Source organism: Loxodonta africana, chromosome 9 (genome assembly GCF_030014295.1).
Source record: "Loxodonta africana isolate mLoxAfr1 chromosome 9, mLoxAfr1.hap2, whole genome shotgun sequence".
NCBI classification, from domain to species: domain Eukaryota; kingdom Metazoa; phylum Chordata; class Mammalia; order Proboscidea; family Elephantidae; genus Loxodonta; species Loxodonta africana.
Window position 1 is genome coordinate 46,464,034 of NC_087350.1, and position 19,834 is coordinate 46,483,867.

Consider the following 19,834-nt stretch of genomic DNA (forward strand, 5'->3'; position numbering starts at 1 on the left):
GGGCAAGTCCTGATGCACAGAGCTCAAGCCTCTGCATGCATAACATCTGCTCTCATGCCATTGGCCAAAGCAGGTCACATGGCCATGCCCAGTGTTAGTATGGAGAGGACTATACAAGGTCTGGGATCCCCAGAGGCATGATTCAGTGGGGGCCAGTATTTTAGAAGTCCACAGGGCTTCCCAGCTCTGGTCTCTGGAAGCACCTGGGACACCTTGTCTTGCTTGAAAAGAAGCGCTCAAAGACGGGTTGTAAGGAGAGGTGTCAGAGGGACCCAGGAGCCAGCTTGAAGGGGCTGGCCAAGTCTGTAACAGTTTGAGTATTAAAAGGATGATCATAACTGAATGTAAAATTGCTAAACAAATCAAACCCATGAGAAGGGGGATGGTTGTACATGATGAACCTAATCAATGTCGCTGAATTGTATATGTAAAAAATGCTGAAATGGCAGGTGTTTGGTTATAATACATACTTATCACAATTAAAAACCAAAAAGGGGGGGTGGGACAAAGAAAAGAAATGAAAACAAAATACAAAAGAAAAACCAGATAAATGAATAAAAGGGGGAATACCATTTATTCAGCAATAAAGAAAATACTGATACATCCATGTTTTGAGGTTCAACATGGATGAACTTCAAAAACATTCAGTGAAAAACGCCAAGCACAAAAGACCACATACTGTGGGATTCTATCTATAGGAAATGTCCAGAAACTGCAAATCTATAGAGATGGAAAGCAGATGAGTGGGGGAGGCGGGGCTGGGGGTTAATGCAAAGGGGCACAAGGGTCTTCTGGGCGTAGTGAAGATGTTCTACAACTAGATTGTTTTAATGGTTACACAAGTCTGCAAATTTACTAAAAATCATTAAATTGTACACTCCAAAAGAGCACATTTTATGGTGTGCAAATTATAACTAAATGAAGCTGTTTAAAACAAAACAACCAAAACCCAAGACCCTTATCTGCCATTGGAGTGAGCACAGCATTATATGAGCTTACATCTCGGAAAATTGGTAGAGGAACGATTTAGGTGGAACTTGGTAGGTGGAACTGCAGTCCAGCCCCAGTTGGCTGCGAAAAGCTCTTTTCCAAATCCCAGCAAAGATATTAGAGAATTACTGATAAGCTTTTTTAGGTGTGATTATGGTGTTTTGGTTATGTCGATATACATGTGAAATAAATATGCCAAATATTAATTTCTGAATCTAGGTGTTGGTTTTGTTTATATATTTTTTTCAAACTTCTCTGTACATTTGAAATTCTTCAAAATAAAGTTTTTTTTTAAAAGTACCTTTCAAATAAAACTTGCAATTTCCAACTGCCAGTGTAAAAATCTGAAGATCTGATAAGCTTGCACCTGCCCCATCCTCACACATTCCAACCTGTGAGTCTGCAACCCTGGCCTGGTTCAACACCTGTGTTTTACAGACGTGGAAACCGAAGGCCAGAGAGAAGTGACTTCTCAGGCTGGTGACTAGGCTGGATCCACACACAGCCTACCAAGGGACAGATGGACCCTGTCGGGCTGCCAAGCAGCCCAAATGGGATCACAGTCCCCAACAAACTACTCTGGACCTTTATCCTCCCAGATCCTCCATCAACTGCACCCCAAAGAGTAGGTCCCTGGTTCTGGCCCAAGAAGCAAATAGCCACACGTGTGCCCAGCAGTACCGCCACGTGGAAGGAAATCGTTTATTTGACTCACATTCGGCGCACACACTCTACCGTACAAAAGTCGGAAGCTGCAACAAACTGAGTGCCAGAGTCAGTGCGTGGACGTGTAAACAAAGACAAAATGAAAATGCCACTTCTGTGTAACTCAGGAGCAAATCAGAGTGGGCTGGGATTCAGGCCCAAGAATACATTCACAGAGCAGGCTAAGTGCAGATGAACGGAACGTCAGGAATGGACGGGGGGCCTTCTGGGTTCCTTCCTGCCCAGGAGGCTGGTCCCTCCTGGGCATCAGCCTCATGCGTGGACGTGGGGCCAGAGCTATCATCAGTGCCCAGTGGTCCTCCAGTCAGGGAACCGGAGGATGTGCACCAGGACAGTCTCAGAGACAAAGCCATGCCCAATGTTACCCTCTCCCTTCTGTGCACCCTTCTGTCCCACATGGGCATGATCACCCCACTCCTCGGACATCCTTTACATTCAGGGGAGAGGGACCCAGGTCTGAGGAGCTAGTCCAAACTCCAGAGTATGGAAAGCCAGCAGATCCATTTCTCCTGCAGGTCTCTCAACCTGGGAAGGGCAGTCTTAAAATAAAGTGTTAAGGCAATAAATAAAACATCCCAGCTCAGGTGAAAACACTGTAGTGAGTCTGCAGGGCTGACAGGAGCCTGTCAGTGTGGGGATGGAGCTGCAGGACAAATGCTAACAGGACTTCCTCTGCAGGATCAGCGGGGCAGCGCCACCCTGGACGAGGGCTCTGCACAAGCTACCAGCTTTGAGAGCATTTGTGCGTTGAGTTGAAGGCAAGTGCCGGAAAATCCGCACTATCGAAGTTTCTTGTCTGAATGAGGGTCGGGGAGCTGCTCCAGACATCCTGACTTCTCCCCTGTGGTCCCTGGGCCCCCTCATTCCTGGGGTCACCGTGATGGCAGCACAGGTGCCTGAGAGTGCTGGCAAGGGCCCCCAGCTCAGAGCCTAGGATCACCCAGGGAGTTCCTGACTCACAGAGAGGTGGGTGGGAGGGGGGCACGCAGCCCCACCACGTCCCATCTTTGGTGGGGTGGTGGTGGAGAGGACACAATCTTTGGCAGGGTGAAGGAATGTGAGTGGACCTTTCGGTGCTTGGGGTTGTCAAGGGCCCAGCCCTTGCCCAGATATGAGCACAGGAGAGACACCAGCTCTCCCTGGCACCCTCTGGATGGTCTAGGCCTGCCACCCATGAAGGTGCCCTGTTCCCCTAGCCCTTACTCTGTGGCCCCACCCTCCTCTCTGGAGTTGCAAACACTCTAGGCTAGTAGCAGGTGGTGGGATAGTCAGGATTGTCTGCCAGAGGCCTGGACTCTGAGGCCATCCACCCCCAGATTCATTCTCGGTCAGGACACCCTGACCTTTAGCACAGTGCCCTCCCATCTTCCACCTCCACCCTCCTAGCTCCACTGCTAGTGTTTCTGTCAGCAGCCCCTAGGGCCTCCCGGCTCTGCCTATCCCAATTCTACTCCTCCATGTAAACACCTTTCCCTCCCTCCTCTCTTCCCTTCTCGCTCTCTCTCCGCCTTCCTCTCCCTCAGGCCCGACGAGCCACTGGTTCTAGCCGCTGCTTTCCCCTCAGCGATAGCTGAGGACAGTCAGGGTTCCAGTAGGCGGGACCCCACTCCAGGCCCTAGCATCTCCAAGGAAGATTGCCTCTGGGCCTTGAGGATTGCCAGATGATGAACCATGGTCTGGGCTTTGCCACCCATGGACACCCATTAGGGCAGCCCCTGGGGGACCCAGGCCCTTTGATGCCAACCCAGAAGAGGGGAGGGGTAGCCTCTCTCTGCCACCAGCCATAAGAAGGAGGCCCAGGCAGCCCCCCTCCCTGTCAGCCATGCTGCTCTACTGCAGTCCCTCCAGGGGCCCGTTTTCTCGGGGCAGTGTCCCATTCAGGCCGATGGTGCTGGCCACTGGTGTTCCCAGGTAGCCGAGCAGGATCTCGCTGCGGCGCCGTGACAGCTTCAGGATGTCGTCTGCCAGCGCCGGCACTGACGTGTAGCGCACGTTGTCCAGGTCAAACATGTCCCTCAGGTACTGCACGATCTGGTGCTAGGGGCACAGGGCTGACGTGGGGCCCGAGCCAGGTCCCCTGCTCCCTCCTAATGCCCTCTAGACCACCCAGCCCTCCTTGTCCCCAGCCAGTGCCCAGCTCAGTCTCTCCCATCTTGGGGCTCCTCCCCTCCTGAGGCTTCCTCTGGATCCACCTGGGCCAGCCTCCCAGCAGAGGAGCAACACTCCCCTTCTCCAGGCACCCCAACTCCACCCTTCCTCTGGGAACAGGTCCAGGCCCAAGCCCTCACTCCATTTTTGAAACCTCCCAGGGTTCCTGTCCCAGGGCCCAGGTGAGAAGTAGCAGACACAGCCACACCTTCAGTTTACCTTGAAGAAAGCACAGACTTCAGAGAGCTGTGGCTTGGGCCCAAGGAAGCCGAAGGCTAGGACAGGGCTAACATGCTCCGATACGGAGTAGAAATGGGAGATGAAGCCATCAGGCACCTGTGGGGGTAGGGCAAGGCTGAGGGATCAGGCCAGGGCCTGGGGAGGGTGCAGGCGGTCGGGTCCTGGGTCACATAAAGAGCTGGGCTTTTCTAAGAAGTTTCCTGAATACGACCAAATGCTTTGAAGGTCAGAGTAGCAGGGACGGGGGTCTGGGGACCATGGTTTCAGGGGACATCTAGGTCAACTGGATAACAAAATATGCTAAGAAAACGTTCTGTATCCCACTTTGGTGAGTGGCGTCTGGGCCTTAAATGCTAGCAAAGCGACCATCTATGATGCATCAACTAGTTTCAACCCACCTGGAGCAAAGGAGACTGAAGAACACCAAAGACACAAGGTAAATATGAGCTGAAGAGACAGAAAAGGCCACATAAACCAGAGACTACCTCAGCCTGAGGCCAGAAGAACTAGATGGTGCCTGGCTACCACAGATGCCTGCCCTGATAGGGAACACAACAGAATCCCTGATGGAGCAGGAGAGCAGTGGGATGCAGATCACAAATTCTCGTAAAAAGACCAGACTTAATGGTCTGACTGAGACTAGAGAGACCCTAGAGGTCATGGTCCCCAAACCCTCTGTTAGCCCAAGACTGGAACCATTCCCAAAGCCAACTCTTCAGACAGGGATTGGACTGGACTATGGGACAGAAAATGATACTGGTGAGGAATGAGTTTCTTGGCTCAAGTAGACACATGAGACTATGTAGGCAGCTTCTGTCTGGAGGGGAGATGAGAAGGCAAAGGGGGACAAAAGCTGGCTGAATGGACATGGGGAATACAGGGTGGAGGGGAAGAGTGTGCTAACTCACTAGGGGGAGCGCAACTAGGAATACATAGCAAGGTTTTTGTATGACAGACTGACTTGATTTGTAAACTTTCACTTAAAGCACAATAAATACAAACAAAAAAGAGCTGGGGTTGTGGAGCAGAGTTGTTTCATTAACATAGTTGCTGGGTGAGCCTGGGCCAGTGACAGGAGCTTTCAGAGCCTCGGTTTTCACCACTGCAGTACAGGGGTACCCATAGGCTGCTGTGGGAACTGCATGAGGTGGCCCCTGGTGTTTCAGCACAGGAAGGGCCTAAAGCATGTAGCATTAGCAACAGCTAGTATCAGCTGGGAAGTAGAGCCCTGCTGACAGAACTGAGCAAGGGATTGCAGCCCAGATAGTGTAGCCAGCTGCTGTCTGGGAGCACAGATAACAAACAGCAGTCCAGGAGGCGGAGGGAGGCTGTTCTGCCTGCTTCCTTGGGGGCACGTGCCCCACGCCCAGATGCCTCTACCAAGCCAGGCGCCACTCCTAGAGTGCCCGTTTCCCTCTTGTGTTCCTGCCAATATTTCTGGAGGCCTACTCTGTGCTGAGCCCTGGGGGGTGAGGTGAGTTAGTCTACATGTGCCGTTGGGGAGCTGCTAGTCAAGGGTGATGCAATGAGGGGGTAGGGTGACCAGTGCTGTGACAAAGTTCAACAGATGCAGCAGAGCCTGGGGGCTCAGCATTCCTCCACCCAACCCATGCCACCCCCCAGAGCAGCACATGCCCAGTGGAGTGGTGGCTGAGCCAAGTGCCCAACAAAAGGCGTTCCAGACATGCCACGGCACTCCCTGGGGGCCTGTCATGGGGTTACTCACCATCAGCAGCCTCCTCTTGGCTTTCAGGACCGACCAGCAAGCAGTGGCCAGGGCCTAAATCAAAGATGGTCCCCACCTGGGGTGTCAAAGCATCAGGCCCCACCCCTGCCCACCTCCCAGCCCAGGACCAAGCCCTTATTCCCACTTAGCCCACCTCAAGTGGGAAGACAGGCTCACATCTGGGCACAGACACTGCTGTTTCCCTCCTGCCAGTTTGGAATCAGAACACCGAAATTTGAGTCTTAACTCCAGCCCTATTGCTGCAGGTCCCTGGACTACCTGCTGAACTTCTCTGAGCCTCCATTTCCTCCTCTGTAAAATGGCTATGGCATAGCACACCCACCTCACTCAGTGGTTGTTGGGACCAATGGTTTCTGCCTGAAAACTGCCCGACACCTAATAAAAGAGTAGCCCTGCTCCTTCTCCAGTACCATTTCTACACATCGCTGGCATAGCAGGCCGCACGTCAGCCCCTGCCCTGCGTGGAGACCCGCAATGGGCTCTCTCCCTCTATAGTTTGTTGCTTTTCTGTTTTTTTTTGTAGTTTTTCCAAATTTTAATTTAATAAAAAAATAGGATGCATTAAATTTGAATAGAATTACTAAACACAGAAGGAGGAGAATTAACCAACGTGAAGACACAATACAGAAAATGCACGCCACGCTGGTTCTAAACTGGTATGGAGGGAGAGCAGTGGAGTCACCTGGGAAGGTTCTCTGGAGCAGATGCCCAGTCTGCCCAGCCACGGCAGGCCCAAATCTCAGAGGCAAGGGAGCCTGGGCAGTGAAGTCCAATTGGAAGGGGAGCCCCATCTTGATAACCAAAGCCAGAGAGATGCAAATGTGTGGGGATGCGTGAGTGTGTGTGTTTGAGGGTGCGGGGCAGTGACACACCGTCTCCTTGAAACTGTCAGACAGCCAGCGGTTCCTCAGGACAGCAAGAACTGAGGACGGCGGGTTCTCCAAGTCCTCGAAGGCGTCCATGAGGATGAAATCGAGCACGATGTCAAAGAAGCTCATGCACACCACCTGCGAGAGGGTGCGCTGCACTTAGTCCCAGGTGCCTGAGCTGCAGGACCACTGTCCAAATGGGGAGACTGAGGCCAGAGGAGGCAGGTGCCTCCCTGGGGTGGCACAGTGAGTTGGGGACAATGGGGACTGGGGCATGTGGGTGCCCTGCTCTGCTGCGCAGTGGGGTGCAGCCTGGGCCTGGGGCAGGGCAGGAATTGGGGGCTCCCAGCAGTGATGAAGCTGAGGCATCCCCTCCCTGCTCAAGCACCTCAGATGCAAGGGACCCCAGGGACAGCCCCAGCAAGGGCAACTCACCCCACGGCCCTCCAGCTCCAGCCGTGTGGTGGCCCAGGTCTCGGGCCTCAGGGCGTAGCTCAGCATCTCCTCGTAACTTTCCAGGAAGCCTTTGGGGCTCTGTGGGGAGAAGCACAGCCTGCTCTGGTCTCGGTAGAGGCCCCAAGACCCAGATGGGCTAGACCCACAAGAGTTAGGCTGGCCTATGGATGGGGGACGAACAAGGGTGGGGTTGTGTCCTGTCCCCAGGCAGCAGTCACTGAGAAAACAAGCCAGGGAAGAGTTGCTTCTCCAGGAAACCAGGGCATGTCTGGGGGAGACTCGACACAAGTGCGCCCAGCAACCTCTCTGGCCCGCTCACTGAGTACCTACTGCCCTCCAGGAGACGGGCACAGCGTGACAGTGTGATCTCACTGTGGAGGGATGGGCGAGAGCGTGCGGGTTAGAGTCAGGAGGCCAAACATTCAAATCTCCATGACCTTGGGCCTCACTGGTAAAATGGGAGAAGCTGCAGCCCCACACTCAGAGGGCTGTTCTGGGGACTTGATGAGCTCATACATGTAACACAATTGGTCCAGTGGCTGGCTGGTGTTGCTGAGTATTAAGACTTATGCATGTACGATGCGTCCTTTACTCCCTGGGGCCCTGAGGTTTAGCTGGGGCTTAAGACACAATCTACAGATGTGGATCTACATTTACGTACATGGAAACGATATGTGCCAGGGTCTTTTCTAAGCATGGGTTAACCGGCTTCATTCTTACGGTCCTCTGAGGTGGGTTCCATTACTATGCCCACTTGACAGAAAGAAATACCGAGGCTTCAGAAGATCGGTGATGTGCCTGCGGTCCCAGGCAGGATGCAGCTGATGCACAACAGCACAGGCAGGTGGATGCCATTTATAAAGACCCATGGGCCGGGGAGACACCAGACAGATATTTACCAAGATGTGAACCGGGCAAATTGGGCATAATTTTTCTTTTTTGTTTTGTCTTAGTTTTTTCTACAATGAGTATGCATCATCTTTACAATCATTTTTTTTTAAAACTACTTTCATTAAGTTTTAAAGAGAACTTGCTAGGATGGTCTTGGGCCATTCCCTAACCTCTCCCTGCCTCAGTTTCTTTATTTGTAAAATGATGACGATGAGATGATGAAGATAATAAGAGCTGTCCCTTGCTAAGCATGTCTGATGTCATCTCACAACATCCGGGGCATGCCCATTTACACAGGAGGAGACTGATACTTGCAGAGGTTTCGTGACTAGTCCCAGGGACAGGCAGTGAGGAAGTGTCTGATGCTGTAGAGCCTGGTGGTGGCATTTTCCCAGACCGGGGATCTGGCCCCAGCTCCACCTGCTCGGAAAGATCCCACAGAGACTCATCGGTCATTGCTCTAGTCCCAGGGCCCAGTGCAGTCTCTGGTGCTCAGGGGCTGCTTCACAGTCTTTGACACTCTTCTGTTTCATAATAAAAATGAAACGTAAGTCCCGCACTCAGGTAGAGGCTAGGGAGAGGACAGCCATACCTCCAGGCCCCTCTGGGAGCAGCCACAGAGAGCAGCGCCCATCCATTATGCTCCTTGTGCCCACTTCAGCCCTGCTCACCTTCCATGCATTTGTTCAGCAAACAGGCTAAGGGCACAGGCTGGGGTCAGGATGACCTGGGTTCAAATCTCGGCTCTACCTTCACTTGCTTAGTGATCTAGGGAGCTCCCTTTGCCCCTCCAGGCTTGGTTATGTTACAATCAGAAATAAAAACCAGTAAATAAAATTAGCATAAGGAGAAAAAATGCCAACCCTTCCCCAGCTCCCCTGTGGCCTACAGGATGAAGCTAAAGCACCCCAGCCTGGCACGTGGGGCCTTATGTGACCTGGCCTGGCCAATCAATCTGGCCCATCTCCTGCTGCTCACCCACAGAGCCCAGGACCCTTGTTTGGCCAGGCCAGCCTGCTTGTCCCATTCTCTCCCAAATCCAGATGGTCTCGTTGCCATCTCTACCAAAACCTTTCACCCCATGAGGCCTGCCACGGGTGCTGTCTCCCCTGAGAATTCAGTCTGCTTCTGTCTGGCCTTCTTCCACACCTCCAGTGCCCCTTGTGTAGAACCAGGCCCAGGCCAGCCCCACCAGACTCAGAGCTCCTTCGAACTGGAGCCACACCTCACTGTACTTCAAGTCTCCCAGACTCCACTGCCTGCTAGAGGCTCTGAGCCATGTGGCTCCACCCAGGAGCAAACAGAGCTCCCTTCCAAGCCCAGCACTGACACTGCCCAGGACCTGGTGCTCCAAGGACTGGGCCTGGACACCTGCTCTAAACCCGGCATCCCCGCTGACCTCACAGTAAACGGGCCCAGTGAATTGGAAGGCAAGAGACGTGTTTAAAGCATAAAGCTCAGCTTCCTACCACATATAAGCTATTTTGTTGGGGAAGAACTCTAAAAGCACACAGACACTTATGCACACACGCATCATCTGTAAAAGGTTTGATGACCACAAGGTTGGCTTGGTCCATGGGGGACACCTTGTGTTGCGCTCATCATCACTATTAACACTAATGATCTTCACTGAGTGCTGCCTGGCCTGACCCTATGCAACACAGGTTCCGGCATTATTGCATTTACTCTGCCCAGTTGTGGGAGGCAAGTAGTATGACTACATCCTCTCTTCAGTGTGGAAACTGAGGCACAGAGTGAATTTAATCAGCAAAGTCACAGAGGGATCACGTGATGGAGCTAGATTCAACCTAGGTTTACGTAGCTCCAAATCCCGTCTTTGTAACATCATTTCTAACTGCTACAAAATGAACAGGAGCCCTGGTGGCCCAGTGGTTAAGAACTCGGCGGCCAACCAAAAGGATGCCAAGTTCAAATCCATGCGCCACTCTTTGGAAACCCTATGGGGCAGCTCTACTCTGTCCCACAGGATCACTATGAGTTGGAATTGACTCCATAGCAAAGAGTTTGGTTTTTTATACAATGAGCAGGTGTTCCTTATATGAGAACAACCAGTGATGGCTATTATTTATCGAGTGCATTATCTCATTTAATCCTCATAAATGGTCTACGAAGTGGGTACAATTATTCTCACCCCCAGGATTCAAATTTCTAAATATTGATTACATGTTGAAATGATAACATATGAGATATACTGGGTAAAATAAAATATATTATTAAAATTAATTTCACTTGTTTCTTTTCATTTTCTTAATGTGGCTACTGTTGTTAGTTGCTGTGAGTCAATTCTGCTTCACGATGACACCACGTGTGCAGAGGAGAACTGCTCCATAGGGTTTTCAAGGCTGTGATCTTTCAGAAGCAGATCACCAGGCCTATCTTCTGAGGTGCCTCTGGGTGGGCTTGAACCACCTACCAACCTTTTGGCTAGCAGTTGAGCACTTAACCATTTGTACCACCCAGGGACTCCATGTGGCTACTAGAACATTTAAAATTACATCTGTGGCTCGCAGTATATTTCTGTTGGACATCCTTCTCCAGAGCCATGTTCTTAAACACCATGGTGAACTGCTTATTTTCAGACTGGCTTTTATAAAACAAAAATTAAGAAAAGAGTGAGAGAAAGAAAACCTGAACAAAAAGCCCCACCCCCACTACCTTCTCAGCCTTGGTCATCAGGCCAGTCACCATCTGCCGGCCAACCTCCCTGAAGAAGAGCCGGTTACTGTTGTCTTCCAGGAGTCCCTAAGGAACGAGGGAAGGAGGGAAGTGAGCCACTGGACGTGGCAGTCCCCCATAGCGGTGTGAGGGGCTGGGCATAGGCCCCATTCCACAGAGAAGCCAGACGTGGACACAGGCAGTAGGAAAAGCCACATGGACATGGCTAAGTTTGACCACCCCCTCTGGCTCCATCCACCCCAAGTTGCACCCTGTACCCTGTACCCACCTTGAAGGCCTGTCGGACACAATGCAGCTTGGCCAGAAAGTCCTGGTCATTGTAGCAGCCCAGTAACTCTGTCCTGAGGGGAAGAACAGACAGCATCACACTGCCTGGTCCCCACCCAGCAATGCCTCTATGAGGGTCAGGATGAGCCCTGGGCTGGGAGGTAGAAGTGATCTCAGGTAGATGCCTACCCCTCTCTGGGCCTCAGTGTCTCCCAAGCCAAAGGAAGAGGCTGACTGGATGCTCTCTGAGAACATGTCTGCCTCACTGCACTGGGACTGACACAGGTGGCAGGCCTGGTCATTGGGGATCCGGCTGACTTTAGCCTCCTTTAGGTCACAGTCAGCCCCAAACCCTCAGAGGCAAAGGATCAAAATTGCTCCCAGGTAAGAGAACAACAGGGCAGGGAGGTGCCACCCACTCCAGACCAGGCTTTCTGGGGCAGCCAGAGGGCACCAGGGGCTTGCCACCCAACTATCCAAATCACTGAAGTTTCAACCAGGGCTTTCAGCCATTTTCAGTCAGTGAACTTTAAAACACATACACTTAAATCCAGGAGCCAGGATCCAAAAGCCAAGTTCTGAGTTTCTGCCTGGGGCAGACAGATTGCTTTCAGGTGCCAACCAAAACTGTGCTTAGTCATAGGCCTATTGCTGCTGGGTAAATTAAAAAGAACAAAACCTTCCCAATTCAGCCAGAACAAGGAATAATTGGTCACACAGGGATAATTTTACAAGTTATCTTAAGTCTCTCTTTAGCCACAGAATGCCCACCCAGGAGCTAAATGTGCCGAAATTGAAGGACTCCCTCCAAGACTAGAGACCAGAAAAGGGGTCTGCCCAGTTCACGGCCCTCTGTTCCTCCTCCAGCAAACCAAACTGTTCCAGCCAACATTCTTATCTGTCATCAGTGAGGTGAGCAAGATCTCAGCTATTATTTACCTATCAGCTCAGCAAAGATTCAAAGCCCTATAATAGTAATGCAAGCAAGAGCGTGGGGAACAGGCCCACTCATACACCACTGCAGGAATGTAAACTGTACAAACTTTGTGGAGGGCAAGTTGGTAAGACGGCTATATCTGCTTATTAACATTTCATATTTTTAATTAACCAACCCAACCCTGCACCGTCGAGTCGATTCCGACTCACAGCGACCTTATGATCTGTATTTTTAATTATATGTTGTAAATATAAATTTGACTCAATATCTTGCTTCTAGGAATCTAGCTTATGGAAACTGGAGCAAAGCTATGTGAGTCAAGATGATTGCGCATGTTACTGAATTGCAGATGTAGAAATTGCTGAGATGGTATATGTTTTGTTACATATATTTTCACCACAATAAAATAAAGATGTTCATTGCATAACATGATAAACATAACTAATGCTGCTGAACTACACACGTGAAGAATGTTGAAAAGGTAAATGATCTGTTACCTACATATTTACCACAATAAAAAAAAAAGTTCATTTCAGCATAGTTTGTAACGGCAAACTATGGGGGCCAGCTAAATAAATGATGGTCCACCCCACAATGGCGAAGCAAGTGGCCAAGAGAAACAGTGAGGTTGGAACAAGGCATAGGAAGACATTCAAGGTGTTACTTGGAAAGGGAATGATATAAAACAGTACGTGGTGTATGTAGCACGATCTCAATTTTGTAAAAACAGAATTCCTATTTTAATTTGGAAAAAAAAAACCAGACAATTATTAAGTCGATTGAATTTTTGGGGACTGAGATTACAAGGAAATTTTGTTTCCTAAATATTTGTATAATGGTTGAATTTTTTCCCGTGTGCATGTATTGCTTTTGTGATCAGAGGGGGAAAAAAAAAGATCCACATTTACGAATGTTCTACCGAACAAATAATTGGAAAATAAAATAGAAACACTTTACAATGGCATAAAAAATCAAAGTTGGAAATAGATGGTGTGATGGTTGCACAACACTGTGAATGTGATTACGGCCACAGAGCTGTACACTTAAAATGGTTAAAATGACAAAGTTTATGTTATACATATTTTGTCACAATAAAATATTTTTTTAAAAAAGGCAAAGACCTAGGAATAAATTTAACAAAAGATGTACAAGACCTCTACTTCAAAAATTATAAAACACTGATGAGAGACATTAAAGACAACTTAAAGAAAGATATACCATATTCATGCATTAGAAGAATCAATACTAAGATGGCTCCAAACTGATCCACAGATTCAACACAACCCTAATCAAAATCTGAGCAGGGTTTATGTGTGTGTGTAAAGTTACAAGCTGCCTCTAAAATTTATACGGAAATGTAAAGGAAATGCAAAAGCCAAGACAACCTTGAAGAAGAAAAACTAAGCTGAAGTGAACAACTTCACTACCGTATTTCAAGACCTGCCATAAAAAAAAATGCCATAAGGCTACAATAATTAAAACATTGTAGTATTGGTTTAAGAATAGATATATAGGCTAATGGAACAGAACAGACTTTCGACAAAGACACCAATATACATCGACAGGGAAAGGAAAACCTTTTCAACAAACAGTGCTAGAATAACTGGATATTCATATAGAAAAAAATGAATTTTGACCTCTACCTCATACTGTGCAGAAGTATTAAGATGGATAAGAAACATAAATATAGCTACCGATGAGAAAACCGAGTCTAAGTTAAGCAACTTGTCCAGTGCCACATACTATAAAGTGGCAGAACCTAGATAGAATCCTCAAAGCCTAGGTTCCCAACCTCTGCTAAAAAGGGGTGGTGTTGGGACACTGGGTTTAGAAAGTGCCCACTGTGTTTCTGAGGTTGCACTACTTTGAGAACGTAAAAACAAGTGTCAACTATAGTTACATTATTAATTACATCAATTTATTATCATTATTGTTAATAACAAGCCTGTCTGTCTTGGTGCTTGGGGCCATTCATCCTTGGCTGAGCACCTGAGCTGTTGCCAGCCCATCAGGGGCCTCAGCTAGCCTGGCCAAGCTGAGTCCTCACCAAGCACAGCTGGCTTCCCCAGCTTCCTCCAAGAGGACAGGGCTCACCACACCTGCCTCCTGCTCCCTTTCTCCCTCCCTCCTTCCACTGAGCTCACCTAAGGGTCCGGCAAGGTACTTTCCCCTCCTTCACCAGTTGCAGGGCCTCCTCGTAGGCAGCAGCCGGCCTGGAGAGTGGGATTGGGTAATCTCCAATCTGCAGGGACTCAAAGAGCTGGCGGGGGTGATGCAGAGGATGAGGAAGGGGGGCAGTCAGAGCCTTGTAAGCTGCATCAGTCTGTCAGCAGGGGACACCCTATGGGCTTCCCCCTACACCGCCAGCCTCTCAGAGGGTATGTCAGAGGGAGCACTAATCCAAACCAGGAGGATGTCTGAGTAACCTGGAGTAGGTCGCCACTGCCTCCTGGCCTCAGCATCCCCATCTCCAGGGGCCCTTCCCAAAAGGACCATTTACTGTCCACAGGCAGAGGACAGCTGGGCCTGACACACGTGGTCTTGGCAGGAGACTAATGTCAAGCAATGGGCATAGATGTCTGGAGAAGGGTTAGGTTAGTGTGGCTGGAGCAGTTGAGGGCTGGGGACCTCTGCTCTCCTCCATAGGACCTAAGACCCTTGGCTTCCCAGGCCACCTCCTCTCTAGAAAGTGCGTTGAGTTCCCAGGGTACAGCACTTGGTGACTGCCAAATTCTGCTCCCACTGGAGGAAATGCCTTCACTTTCCCATGACCCAGGGCTTGCCCTGCTGGCCTCCACAGGAACTTAACCCTTCACCCCTCCCTGTGCCCTGCGTCACCTCAGTGGCTGAGAAGAAGGAATCCTCCGAGGTCAGGCTGTCCTCATCATCGGCCCGTAGATGCAGTGAGCCCTCAGTCAGGGGCAGCATGAGGGTCTTCTCTGAAAAGAGAAGGGCTTGGCTGAGATTTCCTCACAGAACTTTCTAGGATCCAGGTATGCAAAGCCTGCCAATACCAGATGCATGGAAGCTCTGTCTAGGGTGGTTGATGCAGATGCTCGTGGAGCTCCTATTTATTGAGTACTTCTGTGTGAAGACGCTGGGCTATCACCTCAAATGAATTATCTCCTTCAAGACTCACACATCCCAAGGTGGGCACACGATCATCTCCACTTCGTAGGTGGGGACACTGGGACATAGGCTGGTGAGAGGCTGGCCCATGCTCACAGTGATGGACCCTGAGGCCTGGTGGTCCCTGAGTTCTGCAGGAGGTGGAGACCCTGCTGTGCTATAGCCCTGGGCAAGTTGTGCCTCCTTCCTGACAAGATGAAACTTAGCCATTGGTACCAAAGGGCTCAAAGGAGTCCATGGGCCACTCACTCAGTGTTTCTGCCCCCTCCAGCTCAGGGGCTGAAGGGTTTGGATCTTTAAAAGCACTTAGGAAATGTCTGTCAAATAAGCAAAGACTACAAACCCGCAGTGGGCCACCCTGAACACCCTACCAGCCCAAGGACAAGCCCTTCGCTGCCACGTGGGGAGGCCAGAGGAAGCAGAGTTTCTCCAACAGGCAAAGTTACATTGAGGCCATGTGGGGAGAAACCGCAAGGGCACACAGAGCCTTGGCCAACCCACTCCCCTTTCTGAGTCTGTGTCCCCACCAGTACAGCCAGGGAGCCTAATACTCAGGAGAGCCCCCAGACAAGGCCATGAATCACAGTCACAGCACAGGGGCTGGTACACAGTGGGCACTAGGAGAATGCTGGCTGCTTGGCTGAATGACTTCATTCACACTTGATGATGTCACACCCCATTACCTCAATGGGGCCAACAATGGGACCTCTGTTCTTGGCCTTGTGGCCTACTTTGGGTTAATCTCTATGTGAGCCATCCCCTCAGCCTGCCCAATGCCTGCCCAGAAGCCAGCAAGTCAGTAGGGGAGTAGCTCAACCCAAAGGCCCAGAAACACCATAAGGGGGATGCCGATACACAACCCCCAAGGTCTGCTCCCAGTGGGACAGGGTGAGGAGCACTAGCCAGGGACTCCCAGGCCTCATCCCAGCTTTGATACTTCCTGCCACGTATAATGTCCCTCGCTGGGCCTGTTCTCCCACCTGTGCAATAAGGCACTGGAGCAGATGAGGTCTGAGGGCCCTGAGGACCCTGACTTGTCCAATCCACTGAGACTGGTTCCGCCCTGGTTCTCTCACCGCCCCTGGGCCCAGCTCACCGAGGTCCAGCAGCATGTTGTCCGACGGGAAGGTGGAGCCAAACTCCTCCTGCAGGTGGTAGGCACGGCGCAGCAGCGACTCCAGCTTCTCTGCAAACTCCCTTCGCTGCGACTCCTGCTTTGTGGAATGTAGTGGCCATCAACCCAGACCCTCCAAGCTCCCCATGGGAATGGTCTCAACCCTCACCACTGACACAGCCCGAGCCCCAGGCTCCTGGGGAAGGGGGAGAAGGCTTCATGGCACAGGAGCCAAACAGCCTCGGTGCCAGACCTGCACTGGTCAGTACAGGAGCCACCTGCCACACGATGTCATGGGGCACTTGAAATGAGGCCAGTCTAAACTGAGATATGCCATTAAGTATAAATTATGTGGTCTTGGCCACCAGATTTCAAAGACTTAGCACAAAAAAAGAATGTAAAATAAGTCATTAGTAATTTTTTATGTTGATACACATTGGAATGATAATATTTTGGATATATTAGCGTATTCAAAATATATTATTAAAATCATTTTTGCTTGTTTCTTTTTTTATGTGACTCTAGAAAATTTTAAATTAGATCTGTGGCTCACAAATAGACATGGGTTCAATCTTGGCACCAGCAGTTCTGAACAGCGTGACCTGGGCAAATAACTTCCCCATTCTAAGCCTCAATTTCCTTATCTGTCAACTGAGATAAGAGTGGCTGCTTCACAGGGCTTTAGGGAAAATTTAAAGAGGTAAGAGTATGCAAAGCACTTTACACAAGACTGGCCCATGGCAATGATCACTAAATGATTCCTGTAACTACTGTTATTATTACTATAAAAGGAGTATGATTTGGAGCCCAGAAACAGCTGGGTTCAAATCCCACTGTCATGTACTGTGCGTGCTTGGAAAGCATTTTGCTTCTGAGCCTCAGTTGCTTCCTCTGTAGAATGGGGACAATAGTATGCGTCTCGTGAAGCACAGTGTTTGGTACACAGGGAAGTGCAATAAGCAGTTAACAGTTGTTACTGTGTTGCTGGGCTGCCAAGTGAAGGGAACTCCAGTTTCGTGCAGGTCTAGGGCCATAGCCAGCAGCTCCCAAGGCTGGGCAGTGAAGGGGCAGTTGCTTGGGGAGGACATGGATGGCAGGAGAATGGTTTGCAGAGAAGCCTGAGTGGGCCTTTGCTGGAGGTGGAAGGTAGCTTGGGGTGTGCAGTTCACCCGGTACTTCCCTCCAAGGAGCACACAGCAGCATCTTGTAGCCTCAATGACCTCTTTGCTGCCCTGGGGGCTCCAAGGCTGAAATGTGGGAAGAAGAGGGCGCTGCTCAGTCAACTCTAGGAGTTTCTGGGCCGAGCGGTGAGACTCAGGCAGGCCCGATTCTATCTTCCACAGAGGCTGCCAGATCCAGTACCTGAAGGTAACTGGACCCCAGGGAGGAAACAAGGGCCAGCTCTAGTCTGAGGCCACTCGGGAGAGGGAGCCAGAAGAGCTCAGATGGCACAGTAACAGTGGAAATGGCTGCCACTTGCTGAGCGTACACCTTGGACCAGGTACCTTGTCATCGTACTCATCGTTCAGGCAAGTGTCTGGTCCATGTCACCCAGGTAGAGCCTGGCAGAGTCGGGATTCAACCCCAGGCCTATAGGACCCCAGGCCTATAGGACCCCAGGCCTACGGGCCTTTGTGCTCTGGCAGGTTCAGGCCCCGCCCATGAGGCTGCTGGAGCCTGCAGCTTTAGCAGAGATCAACACTGCCCTCAAGCCAAAGTCAAGCTATATGCTTCTCATGATGAAATAGTTTATGTCCATGTAAAATACAAAGGAAAGCTGAAGTGAAAGAAGGTGAGTTACAAAAGATTACGGGTGCTGTGACCCCATGTTTGTGTAAAAACACTAAATATATACAATATACACTTTAACACAGTGTAACAGCAAAGTCTGGGAGACACACCCCAACATAAGAGGTGTTATCTCTGAGCAGTGAGATGAAGCAGATTTTTTTTCTTTTTTCTTGTCTGTGGCTGTCATTTGGGGAGACAATTACATGTGGGCTTTGAGTCTCGCTGTGCAATTCACCAGCTATGATATCTTGAACCGGACATTTCTACTCTCTGTGCCTTAGTTTATTCATCTGCAAAGCAGTGATGATGATAAAACCCACTCCCCTTAGGCTGTGTTGTCCTCTACCCTGAACGGCCTGTGGCAACCCTTCCATCTGAACCCTGGAGCCCAACAGACCACCAAAAAGTTGACACTCTTCACACTGCTCCTGTGAATTGCTTTGGTGGCTATATAGGGTCCAGTCATAGGTTTTATCTCGGGGGTCTGGAGCTCTGATCTGCTCCTAGGAGGAAGCCTGACCACAGAACTCTGCCATCAGCACACTCCTCCCTGGTACCATGCAAGGCCAGGGAGAAAGAGTGACAGGCCTGGTTCAGTCCCCACCGCAGTTCCCACACCGGAGAAAGGACACTGCTGAGAAGCTGGGGCAGGTGCATTCCCTTCATGAGTAAAAAGGATGCTTTGTTTAAAAGTCCCAAGCTCACAAAATGGAGCTGTTGAACATTAAAAATAAGAACGGTAAGAATATAATGACATAAAAACCACGTTTAAAAAAAAATACACATCATCTCACCACCCGAAGTTAACGCTTGCTACACTGCAGTGTCTCCCAGACTTCATTCTTAGACTGTGTTCAAAATATATTTCATATATCTAATACTTTTTATATAAACATAGGATCACGCTATGCATACTCTTTTGCACACCAACAAGGTGTGCAAAATATATTGTTAAATGAAAAAAAACAAGGAACAGAAATGCATGCAGTAGGCCCCAATCTTTTTTAATTTTTATTGTGCTTTTTTTTTAAGTGAAAGTTCACAAATCAAGTCAGTCTCTCATACAAAAATTTATATACACCTTACTATATATTCCTAATTGCTCTCCCCCTAATGAGATAGCACTCTTTCCCTCGGCTCTCTATTTTCATGTCCATTCGGCCAGCTTCTGACTCCCTCTGCCCTCTCATCTCCCCTCCAGACAGGAGATGCCAACATAGTCTCATGTGTCTACTTGATCCAAGATGCTCATTCTTCACCAGTATCATTTTCTATCCCATAGTCCAGTCCGATCCCTGTCTGAAGAGTTGTAGGCCCCAATTTTTTAAAGGATAAATGTGCTATTCTAGTTATTAAAAAACTGGAAGAATGAACAGCAAACTTTTTACAAGAGAAAAGAATGTGGGGGACTCTTGAGCTTTATGCTTTTGCGTAATGATTTAAAATGAACACATATGAGCAATAAAGTTCTTTAAAAAAATTGAAAGAGAGAGCTAATATACTTGGAGTTGTTTAAAAGGGTAATAAGCGGAAAAAACCTAAACAATCTAATACAACCACCTAGATAGCTGGTAAAATAACTGATGGTCAGTCTTGTGATATAATTCAGTAAAGCCATTAAAACTGACATGGATACATACACGAAAAGTACAAGCAAAAAGGGGGAAATCTGAAAAAGACTGGTGGACCATATCAATGCCAATATCCTGGTTGTGATATTGTACTAGTTTCACAAAATGTTACCATTGGGGGAAAATGGGTAAAGGGTACATGTATTATTTCTTAACAACTTGCATGTGAGCCTACAATTATCTCACTAAAAATTTCGATTT

General features: G+C 49.4%; 1 protein-coding gene across 4 annotated transcripts in view; it reads right to left on the reverse strand.

The window, feature by feature from the left end:
* Positions 1-1,658: 1,658 nt before the first annotated feature.
* Positions 1,659-19,834, reverse strand: part of MIGA2 (mitoguardin 2) — a 28,853-nt gene continuing 10,677 nt past the window's right edge. The window contains exons 7-16 of one of the 4 annotated variants that reach the window (XM_064291339.1): positions 16,194-16,311; positions 14,807-14,907; positions 14,113-14,228; positions 11,033-11,105; positions 10,744-10,830; positions 7,156-7,254; positions 6,724-6,858; positions 5,831-5,884; positions 4,084-4,200; positions 1,659-3,753 (exon numbers count right to left, since the gene is read on the reverse strand). In XM_064291339.1, the coding sequence (XP_064147409.1) occupies positions 3,547-3,753; positions 4,084-4,200; positions 5,831-5,884; positions 6,724-6,858; positions 7,156-7,254; positions 10,744-10,830; positions 11,033-11,105; positions 14,113-14,228; positions 14,807-14,907; positions 16,194-16,311 (1,107 nt within the window). In that variant the 3' untranslated portion in view covers positions 1,659-3,546. Of the gene's footprint in view, positions 3,754-4,082; positions 4,201-5,830; positions 5,907-5,927; positions 6,859-7,155; positions 7,255-10,743; positions 10,831-11,032; positions 11,106-14,112; positions 14,229-14,806; positions 14,908-16,193; positions 16,312-19,834 lie in introns of those variants that run through there. The other 3 variants (XM_064291338.1, XM_064291337.1, XM_064291336.1) reach the window with 3 other exon arrangements.